General features: G+C 43.6%; 1 protein-coding gene across 1 annotated transcript; it reads left to right on the forward strand.

Moving 5' to 3' along the window:
* The first annotated feature begins 1,302 nt into the window (after positions 1-1,302).
* Positions 1,303-4,593, forward strand: znf703 (zinc finger protein 703). Its single transcript, XM_073466638.1, has 2 exons — positions 1,303-1,827; positions 2,365-4,593. Exons 1-2 carry the CDS (start codon positions 1,561-1,563, stop codon positions 3,871-3,873), a joined length of 1,776 nt encoding a protein of 591 aa, XP_073322739.1. The 5' UTR covers positions 1,303-1,560; the 3' UTR covers positions 3,874-4,593.
* The last annotated feature ends 14,161 nt before the right edge of the window (positions 4,594-18,754 follow it).

Below are 18,754 nucleotides of genomic sequence, written 5' to 3' on the forward strand. Positions count from 1 at the left end.
CACGTCACCTGTTTACGTGTCTCGGCCCCGAGGTGCTGACAGACAGTTTAAAACAAACAGACGGATTCAAAAGGAGATTGAACCGCACTTAGCCCGGCGGCGTGCACGTCTGCGTTCACATGCTTGGATCTGCGCAGGTCATTGAAGCGTGAGTGGCAGTGTGTGGGTGATGAGTGACGACTAAGCCTAATGATGACAGGTCAAACAGTGACGCTGTTGAGTGAGGCTCAAGTGACTTCATCCTCCTCACACTGCCTCTCCTCTCAGCCATTATAATCAAGGAGCGGGCTGATGGCGGTGCAGTTTGATAAGGCCAGCCTGTGTTGTGAAATGTCAAACAAGTTTACCTATTAAACCTCAGAAGAAAGGCTTGTTCTGCTGTTCTTTAGCCACTAATCAATGATCCATGACACTACTTTAAACAGACCGAATACAGCAGTGTTGTCATATGTTGGATTATGAAGCGGGAGCTCAGGCCAAGCTGTCTGATTAGTTGAAGTGCGTTCCGGCCGGGATGGAAATCCCCATAAAGCACAGCCTGTTGTTCTTGATGGGAAATGGAATTAAGTTACTGAGCAGTATCCAAACTCTGCTGTTTTTTTGTTTTCTCTGTTTTCTGCGTATGTACAAGCTGGAGAAAATGTCCTCGATACATCTGAATTACTGAAAGAATAAAGCTCCTCACTATGGGGTGTCTTTATATGACGTGCCTGTCGCTGCAGGAACTAAAGATGTCATTCACTTTCACAGCAAAATACATGAAAATTGAATCATGCAAATTTGTTTTGATCTTGAAAAAATTGAATTAAGCCGACTAGCAGCTGCAGTTTGGTTGCTATTATAAAATAAAGCTATTAAAATACCTGAAATGTACGCGGACAGGAGTTATTAATTTGAATTTTTCCAGCTCAATGTTCCAGGGATGTTTACGTTTTGTCGCACGGATCTGTGACACACTATTTATTTCCTGTATGTGCACTTTTCATGTGGCTTTTGGAGGTCACTGACACACATTTCCACCCATACATTACAGCCTGGCTCTGAGGGTGAGGCCAGAACACAAACTCCGCCCCCTCGCATCGCCCCGCCTCTGTTATGAATGCGGACACTTGTGATTGGACGGCGGCTCGCTGCTTTGAAATCCCTCCCCTCACGTCGTTAGTATGTGGAAGAAGTGAGGTACTGTGAGGCTGCAGCAGAGGGAGAGAAACACACACACACCGGAGGACTGTCACACACACTGAGCTCTGCGGGGATTTTCCTTCCACTTGCCCCGTACTCTGATGAGCAGTGACTATTTATGGTGTTTGGTTTTTTGCTCTTTTTCCAGCACTGGATGAAGGATTATTTAGGAATAATTATAAAATGACATTTGGGCGGTTTGTTCCTCTTTAGACACAGCTCGGGTCCGACACGGTGGACGCGCCACTGCGCACATGCCCCTCTGGATTACCGCACTCTATTCTGTTGAATTTATCATCATGAAACGTGCTGTTAAATGAGTTCCAACCCTGCGACCACTCGTTACATGCCGCCGTCCTATTTCGAGCCCCGATCCAGATGAGAGATCCCCCCGGTGGACCTGAACCGCTTTTACGCAGCCAGTCCCCGGAGCGCAGCGCCGCCGACGCCAGCGGTCATCCACACCGCACAGGAGCGGGAAAAGCGTCCGTTTCCACACCCACGTCCAGTCCTTCTCCCACGGATCCGTCGCGCCAGGCTAAAAGGCTTCCCATCCGGATCATAAAGATGTTGACGGCGCACAGCGGCCACTTGCTGCACCCGGAGTATCTCCAGCCCCTCACGTCCGCGCCAGTCAGCATTGAAGTAAGTAAACAAGAAGTGACATTTTCTCACAGATCTGTTGGTGTCATCTGATGGTGTTTTTCTTCCTGATATTAATCAGTTTAATTTTAAGTACATGACGTGTGTTGTGAGAATTATGCTGACAAATGTGCCAGCAGATGCGCCATTTTACGCACAGCGATTTCTTGGCAAGTTCATAAAACACCAGAAAAAAAGAAGGTGCAATCACTCCAAATAATATACTGTTTATAAATTATATATTTTGCGGATTTAATATATTTAAATGTTCACTTCTTTCTTTCTTTTTGAACTTTGCTTCAACTCCTCTGACATCCTGTGTTCATGCAAAATATAAATGCAGGGCTGGTGTGGATCTTGCTGTTTTAAAAATAATACTTTTAGCGCACTGTTTGGCCAGTCAAATATATTATTGTATATTATTTTAATATAATAGATCATATAAATTGTCACAGAGTGGATGATGGTGTCTTGATGCTAAAATAAAATCAACTTAATTAAACACTTCGTTAACTTTTTGCTCTCTTTTCTCCTTTCCAGCTGGATGCCAAGAAGAGTCCTTTGGCTCTGCTGGCCCAGACCTGCTCTCAAATTGGCAAACCAGACCCTCCCTCCTCCTCTAAGCTGGCCACCCTCTCCTCCGGCAGTCGGGAGGACAAGGAATCGTCCAGCCGATCTTCCAAATCTGGAGAGCAGCACCACTCCCTGGAGGACAAGTCTAGCTTCAAGCCTTACTCCAAGTCACCAGGCGACTGCCGTAAGGATGTTCAAGTGACAAAGGGGCCTTTAGATAAAGCAGCTTTCAGGGTGCCAAATGGAAGCTCCAACAGTGGCACTGCCTCATGTCCGTCCTTTCCACCCCGTTCCCAGTCGCCCAGCTCCAGCTCTCCTCCCCTGCACACTCAGAGCCAGTCCCACAGACAAAGCCATTCCCCCTCCACGCAGCCCCCGCCACACTCCCAGGCCCTGCACATGGACAACAAACCTGGGAGCTCAGAGCAGGCCAGCTCGGACAGTAACAACAACAGCGCTGGCAAGAAAGACTCAGATGCAGCTAAGTCAGGGATGGATGGGGCTCAGTTAGCCAACTCCAGCCACGTACGGGCCAGCGCCAACTCCAGCAATGCCAGCTCTGCCAGCAGCCCGCGGCCGGAGAGCAAGGCCGACCTGCAGGCCTCCTCGCAGCCTGGCTTGGGCTCTGGGCACATCGCCCCCGTCTCTCCCTTTAAACCAGGACACTCTGTCTTCCCCTTGCCTCCTGCTACCATGGGCTACCACGGCTCCATTGTGGGGGCCTACGCTGGCTACCCCTCCCAGTTTGTTCCTGGCTTGGATCATACCAAGTCTAGTTTGGGGTTAGGACTTCAAGGGAAACACCCGAGCTCCAGCCCGCTCACTGGAGCTTCACCTCCATCCCTGATGCAGGGCTTATGTCGGGACCCGTACTGTCTGACTTATCCCAACGCACCCCACCTAGGAGGAAGTAACTGCTCCACCTGCGTCCACGATCCCTCCAGCCTCAAGTCTGGTTTCCCCCTGGTTTACCCTTCCCACCACCTCCACTCCCTACACCCCAGCTCCTTGTCCTCCAGCACCAACCCCTCCCTGTCTCACCCTCTCTACACCTACGGTTTCATGCTCCCCAATGAACCGCTGCCTCATGCCTGTAACTGGGTGTCTGTCGGAGGTCCATGTGACAAGCGTTTTGCCACATCAGAGGAGCTACTAGCCCACTTGCGCACACACACAGCCCTGCCTGGGATGGTGGACAGTAAGCTGCTGTCAGCCTACCCTTCATCAGTTTCATCGACAGCTTCCTGCCACCTCCACCTGCCCCCACATAGCAGCCCAGGTACCCTGCCCAGCTCCTTCTCCCTCAGAGGCTCTCCTGGCTTGAGCCTGGCTCGCTACCACCCCTACAGCAAATCCCACCTTGCCGGAGCCCCTGGACTTCCCATGCCATCCCTCCCCGCCTCCTCCGCCTATTACTCCCCCTACGCCCTCTACAGTCAGAGACTGGGCTCAGCCTCGGCCCTTGGCTACCAGTGATATCAGAATAGTGTTGACGCCCACACACTGCAGGCACCAGCTTGGACTCTCCAGAGCGGCCCTGAAGATGGATTCTTGAGTTTGGGGTCATCACCAGTGCAGGGCATCATGCCTGATGGCCTGCCTGCCAGGAATACCACCTGTTAGCCTCAGGATTGTGACTGGCGCTTCAAAGGCAAAAGACCCTGCGATGGATGGTCCGCAGCACAGAACCAACAGACTTTGGCGATTAAAGACAGTGGGACATAGACGTTGAAAATGATGGAATTGTGGGATTATTACGACCGTCTTGATTTTGGTTTTTGTTTTTGTTTTTCTCTATATCTGTCTCCCAGAACTGAAAGTCTGTATTTATTTTTCACTCAAGCGCTTGGTATTCAACTCTGGGGGGGAAATTTTGCTGTCCAAATAAATTGTTCTGAAGTATTCTAACTGAAAAAGAATGATTTAAGTATAGTACCATTATGCCTATCATACACTCTAAAAATAAAAATCTTGCACCACGATGAAGATGGACTGTGCAGCTTTATTCTGGGGATCTCTTTTTATCTCCTTTTCCTCTCTGCTGTTGTTTTTTTTTCTTTTCTTCATCTTATTCAGACTCTGGAGAATTGCATGTCCACGAGAATGATCTTGAACAATGCCATTATTTTTATTTGTAAATATGCAAAGATGTAATATTTTTTCAAGCTTACTTGGGGTCACTGATGCAAATGGTACAAAGACAAGAAAAGATGACATAAATAAAAACAATTAATGATGGCTGTGCTATCCAACCAACAGGAAGAGGTCTTATTTTGTTAAATAAATGATACATGAATGCATTTTAACTTGTTTTTTCCTTACTGATTACTATATTTAGTACCATGAGGAAGGGTTTTGTCTAAAGAGGATGGAGTAAATCTCACCAGACTGCTGCACTGCACTTATCTAGATCTATCCATCATTACGGCTGTTACAGCCATGCTATATGTGGCTATGTGTAATAATTCATGGCTCATATCAGCTGACAGGGTTGTCCCAAAGAGGGCAGCCCAGGTCACATTAGCTCTGTTAGCTAGTCTCTGAGGACTTCCATCCCTCCTCCTCTCTCAATCACCCACATTGCTTTTGTTGTCGTGAGTGCAGCTTTTAATTGCTGATTCTTGTTTGTGAGGCCTGAAAACAGCTTCCTCAGCAGAGTGGATGGCTGTGTGGAGTGGCTGCTGGGTCACTGGGACTTCAATAATGACCTGAGGGAGGTGTCGACCCAGGATCTCCTCACGCTCTGACGGATTGGCCTGCAACACAAAGGCCAGAGCTGACAATGGGAGGCGGTTAATAGAGAAATATTCATCAAAGTCCTGACACCTCCCCTGAGGAGAGCGGGCTCTGTTACAGGAACCACAAACATGGAGGCCTCGGCCCTGATGTGAGGAGCCATTTTCCCGCCGCTTTCTGCCGTGCTGTGGTTTAAGTGAAGTCAGCGTACTCGACTCAGAGCTGTTAGATTGTAATTCGAAGGGAAGGAGTTGGTCTATCTTAAAGCCGCACCGCTGCCATTAGAGTGTTTGGGCCCTGATAATGTCTCTGTGTCTCCACTCTATTTGGCTGACAGGGTGTAGGTGGTGCAGAGTGAAGAGGCTGTAGTCTCCGAGGCGGCTATTGACCCCGACTCCCAGACTCCTCTACTCTCGCGGTTCATTAGCACTCCAGACAGGGGAAAGGCGAGCACAGGTGTCACTTGACAGGACCATTAACAAAATGGATGACCCTCCCAAACCACATCCAGCCCCTGCCACACCAGCAAGGTCACGGCGCCCTGATCACTGCTCTGGGTAGCTCTTTGGGACACTACACTTGTTTTTCTTCTTTAGAAACTGGAGCTGTGCACTTCTTTCAAACGGGACAGACTTACTTTTGTGTTGCTGCTTTTTTTGACGGAGATTACAAAGTAGTCTAGACAAAATAGGTCAAGGATATTCTGGTTTTACTGCTGTGTTGCATATATGTATTTAGTGCAACATATTTCTTTGTGACTTGCAGAGTTGTGGCACTACAGATACACTGGATTGTGTTGCCCCCTAAAGTTGTGTTGGTGAAGCACAGGTGAAGTCTGTGTTAGCAGGGCGGGAACCTCTCCTACACATAAGTATCTAGAGTGCTATCTTGCTTTTGATATGTATGAATGTAAATTCTGGGATGATGCTTTACAAACCGTAGATAGAGAAGTGGTTACATTGGCTTGAATGTGAAGATGATTCACACTGGAGGTCATGCAGAGGGGAGAACTTTCAATCTTGTCGGGGAGGTGGAATTAATTCCACTGTTGCCAGTTTACACTCGTTCATCAAATGCCTCACTATTCTCCCTATCCAGGCGCTCATCAATCTCCCCCATCTATCTTCTTCCCCCACACACTCTCGCAGCTGAGTCAACACCCACACACTCCATTTATGTCGCCTGTGTCAGGCTCTGTGTGTGTGTGTGTGTGTGTGTGTGTGTGTGTGTGTATTCAGCCCCAATCCTTTGTCCACAGAGGGTGACACATGTGAGGCTAAATTCTGAGTCTGTGGGTCCAGAAACAACAACACAGGTTTTATTTTTGTCCAAAAATCTTCCAGTTTTAACATTAAAGTCTAGTCATCCTAAAATAGTTAAAATAAGCACACCAGGGACATTTTTGGAGACTTAAAACCCCAAAAAAGTATTTTTTTTTTTTTTACCCAAATAGAAAACTCTTCCATTCGTACTAAATTATTCTGATTTTGTTCAGTGTTTTTTTCACTGTATTTAGTCTCTTTAAATATATGACATTATCTACAAACACGGCAAAAGGGGACATTTAACTTAAAGGGGCACTATGTAGTTTTTTAGAAGAAATTCAGACTCAGATTTTTTATATTTACAATATTAATGAGGCACTAAAACAAACTCATGCTCAATATTTATTTTTTCCATGACTGAATAAACAAGCTGTTCTCAGAGGAAAATTAGGTCCCGAGAGCACTGTTTGAAGCTAGAAAGGTGGCAGGGTCCGCCACGTATAAACAGTATGAAATTGTGTTGTCCTTTAAGGTCAGTTTTTTTATTCAGTTAATCAGTCATGAAAACAAAGAGAGTTTGTTGATATAGTTTAGTTAGGTATATGAAAATCAGTCAATGAAGATCTTTCTCTTCTGATTGAAATTTCTTATGCAAAGCAACATAGTGCACCTTTAAAAAACAATTGAAAAGGTTTGTTTTTGTTATTATCAAAGGGGCAAAATAAAAAGATATGTTCATATGCTAATAAAAAATAAAAATAATTAGCTTAGCTTAATCTAGCGTAAAGGCTGAGGAAATGGCGAAACAGCTAGCCTGGCTCCATACCAGCTAATTTAAAGGTGCAGTAGTTGATTCTGGAGGAAGATGGTTATTTAGTCTCATTCCTAGGTCTTCAAATATCGGTGCTTTTGGTTGTTGTAGGCACAACACAAGTCACACTCCCAGATTGTCAATTACTGTCACTGAGGAATGCAACCATATCATTCTCCAGAATTGCCTTCCAGCCCCTTTAAAGGTGCACTATGTAGTTTTGGGGAAGAAATTTGAATCAGAAGAGAAAGATCTTCATTGACTAATTTTTTTTTTTTATGCCTCAACAAACCAAATAAACAAACTCTCTTTGTTTTCATGACTGAATAAACTGAACAAACTGATCTTAAAGGACAACACAAATTCATACTGTTTTACTTTGTTTATATTTGGCGGACCCTGCCACCTTTCTATCTTCAAACCGTGTACTGTGACCTTATTTTCCTCTGAGAACAGCTTGTTTATTCACTTTCACAAAAAATATTTCTAAGTTTATATTATTACCTCACTAATATTGTAAATATAAAAAATCTGAGTTTGAATGTCTTCTCCAAAACATGCATCGTGCCCCTATAGAGCTCATTAATCGATATGTTAAATCAAGCTTGTTTAACCGGTACAAGAATTTATATATAAAAACGACCACATGTCGAAAAATATGACAAAATTAAAGATTCTCCTCAAAATGTTGGACTATTCTTTTAAGGTAGCACAAGTATGGATGGCGGTGTGTATTCAGTAACAGAGGTAGCAACAGCAATGGTACAAGAATGGCGGTGGTAGTATCAGCAGAGATAGTGATGGTGATGGAGGGGACTAATATTTTCCCCTCTGTGCGTCAGTGCTGAGACGGTGCAGAGTGCCACTGTGAGGTCCTGAGCAGGCGGCTGACAGGCCTGGTGATTAATGACGACAGGGTGTGGAGCTGCTCTTCAATTAGACGCCAGCTCTACCCCGGCTCACCATCCCTGCTGACAGCTAGGACAGAGAGAGAGAGGAGGGTACTCAGTCTTCCTCTCTCGCTCTCTGTGTCTCCAGAACAAAACATTAACCTCAACTCCATGACTACCACCTCTGTGTTTAACATCAGGACACAATACAGAGCCTTCGGCATCCAACAGTGACCGCAGTGTTAAAGCAACCCAGATGGCGTGAACACATCCCTCATCAGGGCCTGTCACACAATCTCTGCTTTATTTCTCCACATAAACCCTGTGACTGACTGTTTTACATGCCTGCTTCGACTCCCCTCTCATTCACATCTGCTGTAATGCTCGCTGTGAAAACAATAACAGCCGCATTAAACACTTCCAGGTTGTTTAGCAGGTTGTATGCCAGTCGGAACAACTTCCTCCCACAATGCAAAATACAGTACTGTTCTCTTGGTCAGAGGAATAAACATGAGAGCTTTACCTCCTCTTCAACAGTTTGCAAAGTTGTTTAAGGATTTGGTTTTTGAAACATGAAAACATGACTTCAAAATATTGTTTACTGCTTTCTGTAAGGGGTCAGGGCTAGCAAGATTAACTCATTGGTGAGCCTGTGTATACAGTATATAGATTTAGATAAGGTTCGAGGTTCATTTATTTGTCCACAATAAAATGTCATATACATCAATATGATTAGCTCATTTTATTGTCTTATAAAATGTGGAATTAAGGTTAAATCAAGCAAACAAGAAGATATAACATTAATTTTTTTTCTAAATATGCAACTCTGTAGCATTTGTTGTGTTTTTGTGCCTTTTGGTTTGTGTGTCCCATTGTTATATATACCAGGTTTGACAATTTCCTACCAGTACCTGAACGCATCATAACAGTCAACTAAAGTAGGGTTAGACTCCACATTTGCACTTACCCCTATCAGTTGTCTATTTGCTGTAATTATGTAATAAAGTTAAAGTAATTTGGAGAGCACACTATATAGCAAGACTGTGATGGAGGCGAATTCCATAATTTTAGGGTTTTAAGGGGAAACTACAGTGACAAAACGCAGCCAGGTTAATACATTAATATGGAGGACCAGTGAAGGAGTAGTCTGACATTTTGGGGAATACACCTAGTTGTTCATTTGCCAGAGGTTTCACTCCCACATTCATCCATTAACCGAGCTGTTTAGCTTAGCTTTGCATAAAGACTGGACACCAGTTACTTTGTCTGATCGCCCTCTTTTTTAATTAGACCTTGAGCATGTTCATAAGAGCAGTTCTTGAAAACTCGTTGGTACTGATCCTCAAAACCATTTAGATATTCCTATTTATTTTGTGCTGTGAATCAGTAAAACTAACTCACACATTCAACAGTTATAAAATTCAGTCTACCTAAAACTACTGGTCGTATAATTGCTGCTTTTGGGTTGATTCATTTATTGATTAGTAAGAGTGGCTGTCAGCTCTGCAGTAGTCTCAGACAGAGAAATAGTGCTTTTGATTTAATTTCCAGCCAGCCCTGACCTTGGCAAACCTCACTTGGCCTGGACGTGGAAAGCTGCCCGGAGCTGCTGCGGTCTCTTCAGAGTTCCAGTGGTGTGAGTGAGCACCGTTAATAGACATACCCTCCATAACCACCAGTGGAGGAATGAACGTTTCAATTACAGTACGGTGCACTGCTAATAGCACTTGGACCGCGTGTCCAGCTGGATTCTATTTGCTGCCGTGCTGGGAGATCGGAGAAGATGTCACGAGCACTCAGCGGTGAACGTGCCTTGGCGGGGAACGAGGGGCAGCTCTGACGGTCCTGATTCATGCTCTGATTGACAACTTGGTTTCTTCTTCGACTTCGGGATGGCATGTGGTCATAATGTACTCACTTAAACCGTCACGGGCCTTATGTCTGTTTTATGTCTTCTCTGGAAGTGCATCCAAACTCAGAGGCTGCCATTATGATGATTACACTCATCGTATCCACTGCACTGCAGGCCAGGATACACAGCTTATACCTACATTGGCTGCTTAACTTTTCTAGCAGCGTTATTGCAGCCACATTAAGCAAGTTTGCACCTTTTTGAAAATACATTCATAGGCATCTACTGGATAATAAACAATGAAGAGAAACAAGGAAGATAAATGAGAAGGAGGATTAAAAACAACAAAGGTCCCAAGTTAGAAATGAGCGTGCAGAAACAAGAGCTAACACGCTGATTAGGTGAACTGGAATGAATTAACCCAAAAACTGGCCATGTAGTTACTAATGTAGCAATGTGAATTTAAGTCCTAGCCAAGCATTAAAAAAAAGAATGACAGATTTCACATCATAGATGTCTCACTCTGGTCACTGAACACACACGAGATGTTTGGTAGCTGAGTGACAGCTGAGTGTGACTTCAGCTGCCACGACCAAACAGAGCTCAGAGTGTCTGTGAGCCACCATCACTCAGCTGCGTGCTATTCAGACATCGCCGTCTCACAACTGTTTAAACAGATACATTATTGCACATGTCAACACATTCTAGCAGCCCAGCCCGTACGCATGCTTCCTGTATACATTACACATCTGTATACATTACACATTCACTCATTAATATATGTGAGTTGTGTTTCTCAGCCTGTGTAACGGAGCATTAACGCTATGAATAACTGGGTATGCGTCCAAAACAATGGCTATTTACACAAGGATATCCCTGTTATACCCAGTTTAATATTGATCAGTTCGACAGTAAATATGTTGTAATTACTCTACCAGCTTTACAATTCATCATATCGGCGGTAGACAACACTGATTGGTCAATTTCTTATTTAATAGAAGCTATAATCAGTCTTCGATGAGCCCACAGATAATTATCACCCGACTCTGTAGTTCCCCTCAGCTCTGTGGGGTGATTTAGAGTCTTTCAGCTCATTGTTTTACTGTTTTGGTTGCATCTTAGGGCCCTGACACCCGCACCACTGAAAATAGTAAGCCCTTGTCACAGCTGATGTTGAACTAGTGGCAGAGCCCGTCAGTTAAAGAAATCACTGTGATTGGCTGTACAGCTAATCAGGTGCACGAGAGGAGAAACAGAAAAAGGAAGAGGATTCACCTTGAGCCTGTAGTATCCATAATTTCACCTATTTAGTGTTGCTTCTCCTTGTTTTTGGCCTCTTTGCCAGAGCCTTTTGCAACTTTTTATCACCCACCTGGTGGTTTGGAGAATTATGTCTCTCACGGAAGGAACAGAATGTACGAGCTAGCTGATTGTCGACTTTAGTCTTTTTCTTTTTGTAGCGATGTGTTCATGTACAACTTTGTGGCCGAGACACAGATGATATTTTCGGCGAAAACAACACTGATAAACCAACACGTGCACAGTATCAAAATCGTTTTCTCCTCCTTTCCATTTGCTAGGCTGGAACTCAAAGAAAAGCTCTTTAAACCGAGGAGACTTTCTCCTTCTCTTTCTGCTCTACTCCCCTTGTCTCCCTGAGGTGCTGCACTGACAGTCCCAGAGTCCCTGGACACTGTTGGTCCAGTGTGACACAGTGGCCTGATTCCTTCACACTGAATGTAATGAGCTGTCTGTCCTCCAGATGAACAGACAAACAACAACAAATTAGACCAAAACCATTCTGCAAAGTACAATATTTATTAGAGTTTAGCAAGTGTTGTTATTTAATCTATTTTGATATTAATAAAGAATAAACTCACTCGTTGTTTTTGCTCATACTGTATGTAGATTGCAGGTTGATTGCAACATGTGTGAGCTCAAATCAACGACTCTCACCACACGTATTTTGCATCCCAGTTTCACATAGCAGGGTCGGTGTATGTTTCTATGTTCCTGACAACCTTTACACATTAAGACGTTCATGGTTCATGTTTCATGTTAGCAGTTCTACACCATGAGCTCTCTGTGTTGAATTTAGCAGGACTGTCAGTGTGAGTGTGCGCTCACATACACCAGTTTATATTAGCAGAGGCCTTGCGGTTTGTTGAGCGAGGGTGAAAAAAAACTTTTTTCCACAGGCAGCGTGATTATTTTCATTTTTTCCCCTTTTTTTTAGACGTTGACAGACCCCTCCCTCACCTCCACAGTCCCTCCTCCACCTTGCAGTGAGTTGCTCGCATTGCTGTGATGGCGCTTGGGGCGAAAAAAAAAAAAAAGAAAATGGGGAGGGGATAAGCTGGAGAGCCAGGGAGAGGGCGGGAAGGGAAACAGAGCTGATTATCCAAATACAGTCATTAAAGGGGAAATGTGTTTTTCAAGCTGTCAAGATGATTAATGGGTGAGAGCAAATCCTCACAAATGCTCTTGTTTAGTCTAACTGGCAGACACGATCCTGCCCATTGATTTATGGCAGGCCTGCTGTGTGAGACCATAGTGAGGTTAGAGGGTGTATGTGTGTGTGTGTGTGTGTGAGAGAGAGAGTTTGTGTGTGTGTACCTAAGGGTGTGTGCGAGTTTGTGTGTGCCCTCATTCATGCTAATTGTATGAATGTGTGTGGACGCCTTCTTGTGCGAGTACATGTGTGTGTTCCTGCTAAACCGAGGCTCTGTGTGCACACGCCTGCTGCGTATGTGTGGAGGGAGGAAGGAGCGTGTTGGTCCACATGACCAGAGGAGTCGAGGAGGGATCAGGCAACAGAGGAGAGCAGCGAGTGAATTTTCATCATCAGCTCTCACCCTCCGCTCCGACAAATCAGCTACACAAACCAGAAAAGGTGAGCTGAGCCCTTTTTTTATTTTATGGCTCCATGATTGAACATCAACAGCAGGATCGATGTTCCATCCAGAATGAATCAAACAGCTGTCCAGAGGTGCTTTGGCTTTCATCTGTCACTTGCCAATATCCCTCCTCACAGATGAGACTGCAACAGAATGAACAATATTTCTCCCATTGCTCCACTGTAACTGATGTTTATGTGACCTGTGTGGCAGATAATGTTTCCTAAACACCTTTTAGAGCCACGTGTCAGTTAGAATTTATTAAACAAACCTCACTAACTCACCTGGTACAGTGTAGTGAGGTACTATGTCTCGAGTCTTAAGTGCAGCAGCCTGGGCCATTTGCTAAATGTCATCCTTCTCTCTCCCCCCTTTCCTGCCATTTTTCAGCTGTTACTATAAATAAAATGCAAAAGCTTGAAAATATAAATACATTTTAAGGACGGAACTACCTTAACAGGTTGTGACAGGCTTTAAATTAACAGTTTGGTATTTTGGGAAATACAATTATTTGCTTTCTAGCCGAGAGGTAGAAGAGAGAGAGAGACAGAGAGAGAAGAGAGAGACAGAGAGAGAGAGAGAGAGAGAGAGAGAGAGAGTTTGTTTTTCTGACTTTTATGGTTTCAGAATATTATCTCATACTCACCTGACCAATTTGGTTCCCTAGGCAAGATTTTAGCCGGTGCCGCTTGCATCTTAGACAATTGCCATCGCACACCAATCATGTTCATATACTCACTGATTGATAATGTAGTAGAAGCTGCTGCTGCATCGCAGGGCTTGTGTCAGCAGGTGGCCGAGGATCTGCAGGTGTGGGAACAAAGTGTTTCAAAATGCATCTGAAGAGAGGAGTAATTGTGACAACTGGGTGTTACATTATGTTAATAAATAAAGCTGCTGATGGTGAAACCCAGCCAATAATAGCACCATTATTATTATTATTATATTATATTATTATATATGACATAATTAGATTATTAATAACAAAGCATCAATTTGTAAGCAGCATGTGATATGAGATGATTAATGGGACAGGGAAAAGAAAAAAACTAAGTTTTTCTGTTTTTAGTTTCTGGACTTTTTCACTAACCTTTGCCTTTTATGTGAGATATTGGATCATTTAAACATTTATTGAAATGAAACCATGTGGGAAGTTTTGAGGGAAAACAAAAACACTATTCGGTGCACAATGTGTCACATTTTAAAAAGCTTGTTACATTATCTATTGTGTATAATCTTTTTTTTTTTCAAGAAACTAGTAACTAATGCTGTCAAATAAATTCAGCAGAAAGTGCAATATTTCTCTCTGAAATGTTGTGGAGAGGAAGCATAAAGTAGTGTAAAAAGGAAATACTCGAGTAAAGTACCTCTAAAGTGTACTTTAGTACAGTAGTTTGGTAGCTGTAGCTTACTTAGTTACTTTCCATCACTGATTATAACCTATAACATTCAAAACACAAACAGCAAAAGTAATCACACCTGCATTCAAGCACTAAACATGTATTCAATGTGCACTTCTCTCACATGATGCATGCTCTTTGCTGGGACGTTTTAATTGACTAACTTAGCAGAGCTAACATTGGTTAACTTGACTGAGATGTAAATCCAACATGCCCTAATGAATATAAGGTGGGAGTGACTGACTTTAACTCTAGCTGTTTATTAAATTAACAAACGTTACTACCTAACAAGTAAGCTGGCAACACTCTGCTCCAACAGTAACTACATGCAGTTCACCACATTACCTCCTTCTTTCCCATTTTTCCTCCTCTTCCCTTCTTCTTTTTCTTCCCTGGGCAACAGAGGGCTTTGGTCTGTTCGACAGGATTTCTGATCAGCTGTTGTTCATGTCAGTCACAGGTAAATCGGTGTGTTGACGGCGCTGGGTAACTCTAATTAAGGGGGGGGGGGGGATGCGCAGTTTGACACTGCAGGAAAACTTAGAAAATAATATAATATAAATAATATTATATTATAAAATAATATTTTGGCAACTTTTATAAATAATAGTATTAAGATAATATTAGTAAATAAAATTGTAAAAGTTCATAATTTTGATGTTTTTCTTTCTTCTCCTATGGATGGATGGCGCCCCGAGCATTTGCCTCAGCAACCTGCGCCTCTGGGGCTAGATGTGGCTCTTTTGCTCCTCTGCAGCAGCCCCCTGTGACTTTGGCAAAAACTGACATGAAAATGAATGATGATGGTTATTTTTATACACACTGCTGTAGGCCCAGAGTGATTCTTACATTCATCGATTGTGAAAATGCGTAGCCCACACACAGAATACTATCTGTTCTAGCAAGTTGTGATTTTGTCAGTTAATTGAATGACCCTGAACTGATGTCGCTGTGATTTCTGCTTAGGGCTGAGGTTTGAATTCTGTAAGTGGTTGAGGAAGGAAAAAAAACAAGTGCATTACCTCACATTCAGATGGACTTTAGTCAACATCACCGCTAACTTGCAGCGAGAAAGGCTTGATAGTTAAGGTTGCTGACCCCTGGCATATAGTGCCAATGCCACAGGCGGCCCTGCTCATATTATATCTGTGGAGCTACAACCGGAATCTGGTTAGCTTAGCTTAGCATAAAGGCTCACATGAAAAAAGTCAACGAACAGTTTTGGGCAAGTGAAGGAACTTCTGCTGAGGTTAGACTAAATGTATTTGTTTGTCTTTAGCACAGTGCTAACTACAATGGCACTCAGTAGAGCGCGTATCTCTGCCAAGGCACAACAGTTCCCTTGGCAGTACATTTGTTTTTCCAAACTCTTACTTTGTGCTAAAACATTCTGGGTAAAAAAAAAAAAAAAAAAGAAGAAGAAAAACATTGACATATTATTGATTAATTTTTCACAGCAAAATCAGTTTTCTGGGAATTCATAAATGAACCACAGACAAACAGAAGATCACCACTGAAACTCCGCCTCTCTGATCTGAAGAACACTAGAGGCACTGGTACATTGTACCCCTTCTGATCAGCTCCTCCTCACTTTTTACAACCCAAAATATTATCTGTGCAGAATTTGTGTCGCATGCATTTTCAATAAATTGTTCCAAAAAATAAAATCACACGCCATCAAACATAGATCATGTTTTTCCTGTCTGCAGCAGTCCACATTCTCCACAGTCATAACTGATGTTCCATCTTATTGCATCTGAATAAATTGGCCCTTCAAGGGATTTTAAAACAAACAAATGAATTTATTGCAGATACTTATTGACCCCGCTCTGATGGAAACTCCCAGTGTTCTCTTCTCTAGAAAGCGAACACGTCACTTAGAAGCGGTCCAGTCCGGCTCTCTCTACGCTGGTCCAGATGGATGGCTAGCAGCTGTTGGCCCTTCAACCTCTTCCCTCAGCACAACCATTAGGCCTATCTGTCTGCAATTTCCTCATTCTTCCTCAGTTCGCTCTGAAGTCCACTCTGATCGCTTTCCCACACCCCCACAGCTCAGCACAGCACCACACTGTACGTACACTGCGGCATCGCATGGCCTGAGCAGACCCGGGCACATTCACTGGACCAATTACCCTGTCCACCCACACATGCATGCACATAATCACAAACACACACACGTCCTCTAAAAAAATGTCCGCACGAAGCAACAGCAGGCGGACACCCATGAGGAAGACGTTAAAGGGAGATTTTTGCAACCAGGAGAAGATTAATGGAGCGCTGCAGAGAGGGGCCAGTTGTGTAACTTTGTGCTTGGACCTCCTCTGGGACTCTGCAGCAGCATGAAGATCAGGACAACCTCAAGTCTCCACCATTAATGGTAACAGATGATACAGAGAAAAGCAGATGAGAGGAGAGGTGACTGAGAGGGGGCGTCAAATCCTTTAAAGTTAAATCATGACTTATTGGAGTCATGACATTCATGTTTGGCTCCAGCTTGAGCCAACAGCATGCAACAGATTGGATTCATTTCTCAATGTTGCTTTAATTGGCATTTTTCTGCTAAAAACGAAACAAACTATTATGTGTAATGTGAAACAGGTCGCTCGAGTGACAAACCAACAGAGAAGTACCAGCTGACTCTGCAGTTCCTCTCAGCTTTGAGGAGTTTTACAGCAAATTGCATCTCATTGTTTTGGTTTTCCACTTTAAAATAATTTAAAGCAGGCAGCTGTTCTCATTGAAAAAATATCCAACAGCACAGAATTAACAACTAGCTGGTGAACATAGTGGAGCATTTAGCAGCTAAAGAGCAAGGTATTCCCCTCAGGAGGTGGTGGACAAACTGACAGAGATACGAGGAGACTGAATATTGGAATTTATTTCATCAGGGGACCAAAAAGTGACTCCAGATGAATGCTGATGTGGCTTTTGTGTTTTGGGGAATCTATTGGCAGAAACTGAATCGGTGTGTTTTTGTTACCATGGAAGGCTTAGGCATGGCAATTTTGGCAGGGCCAACATATTAAGGCTGGACCCTTTAATTACATAACTTAATATAGTTTGCCTTCCTTTGACAGTTTCTATCTGGTAGTCTCCAGATGGTGGGTAGGCAAGTGTTGTTGATGTAGCAGAGGTAAAGTTTAAGAAAGTTAAAGTTTAAGTTGTCTAGTGGGAGGAAATCTGCAGTTCAGGTTACAGTTTGCCTGTGAATAAACTACCACATGACCATTATCACTATCCAGGCTAATAACCATGCTATCGCTATGCATGCTAATCATGTTGATCTTGCTAGAACGGCAGTCTGGCTGCAACAATAATGGATTACGTCCGATCATCATCCCCGCCAACATTCTCTGTTTGAGAAAGCTTTATTTTGAAAGTGTAACCATACGTTGTATATTTATTATTGCTAACTTCACCCTACCCTTCAGCCCTGCGCACCTGAAACTGAGGGTAGGACAAGCATCATACTTTGAAGCATAGGGCTACAGATCCAGCTGCCATATTTGACGAGTTGGGAGTGCAAATGTGTTGGATGAAGGATGTTCAGTTGGTTGCAGTCAGCAACCTCACCACTAGATGCCACTAAATCCTCCATACTGGATGTTTAAAAAACAAATATGTCAGTGTTGCCTTAAACATAACCTTAAGCAGGTTTAAACATTAGTTTTTATTTATTAGCACTACACATCAGCATTGGACTCCCAACAGCATTTGACCTCAAGATGTTTTTGGTGGAAACAAAAATGTTTGTGCTGTTCAAAGTTCTTTCACATTTCTGGATTATAGACATTTTGAAGAACGACACATCAGAGAGAGGGTTGTAAGATGAAGAAGTCACTTGGAAGGAGAGCTTTGCAATTTTTATCCAATCCTGCTTTCAACAACTTTTTGGCTAAAATCGGAGCCAAGCTGTAGATAGCTTTTAGTTGGAACACCAGTAAAACCAAAAATGTCTTACAAAATTGATGTGAAATTGCCAACAACTGTCACCAGCATTTATGTGCCTAAGCCTTGCTCAGGGTGGAGCAATTAAGTGCAAAATCCAACCCGAGCTGACCCTGAGTCTGCCAGATCCAGCTCAGTCCTGTTGGGTTTGGGTACAAGCATGCAGCTCTGGGGGGGAGGAGGAGTGTGGGAGTCCAAACAAATGTGAGGTATGTAGCCCAGCTGTGATCTCATTCTCCGTGTATGTATATGTACACACACACATACTGTATATATCCAGTGAATGTGTGTATACATGTTCAGTTTGGTTTTTTCCAGCTGCAAGCTCAGCACCGAGCCGCATAGCTGCATGTGTGTGTGGAAATATATACGTGTGGGTGTGTGTTCATGTGTCAGCGACAATGATTAATGACCCACAGCCCTGCTTTCTTCAACTTCCTTCCTCTCCAGTCGTGTCACACACATCATCACGCGTCACCGTAATGGACGCAGGCAGGCGGCTGTAGCAGCTCCTGCTCGGCCTCGTGGACGCAAACAGACCATAACATCCTCCACATG

This window comes from Pagrus major, chromosome 5 (genome assembly GCF_040436345.1).
Source record: "Pagrus major chromosome 5, Pma_NU_1.0".
Lineage (NCBI taxonomy): Eukaryota > Metazoa > Chordata > Actinopteri > Spariformes > Sparidae > Pagrus > Pagrus major.

Bases quoted from the DNA above. Each gene is read 5' to 3' on its own strand.
- znf703 (XM_073466638.1), top strand. From the start codon at position 1,561: ATGAGAGATCCCCCCGGTGGACCTGAACCGCTTTTACGCAGCCAGTCC. The intron at 1,828-2,364 runs GTAAGTAAACAA...TCTCCTTTCCAG, and splicing joins CCGCGCCAGTCAGCATTGAA to CTGGATGCCAAGAAGAGTCC.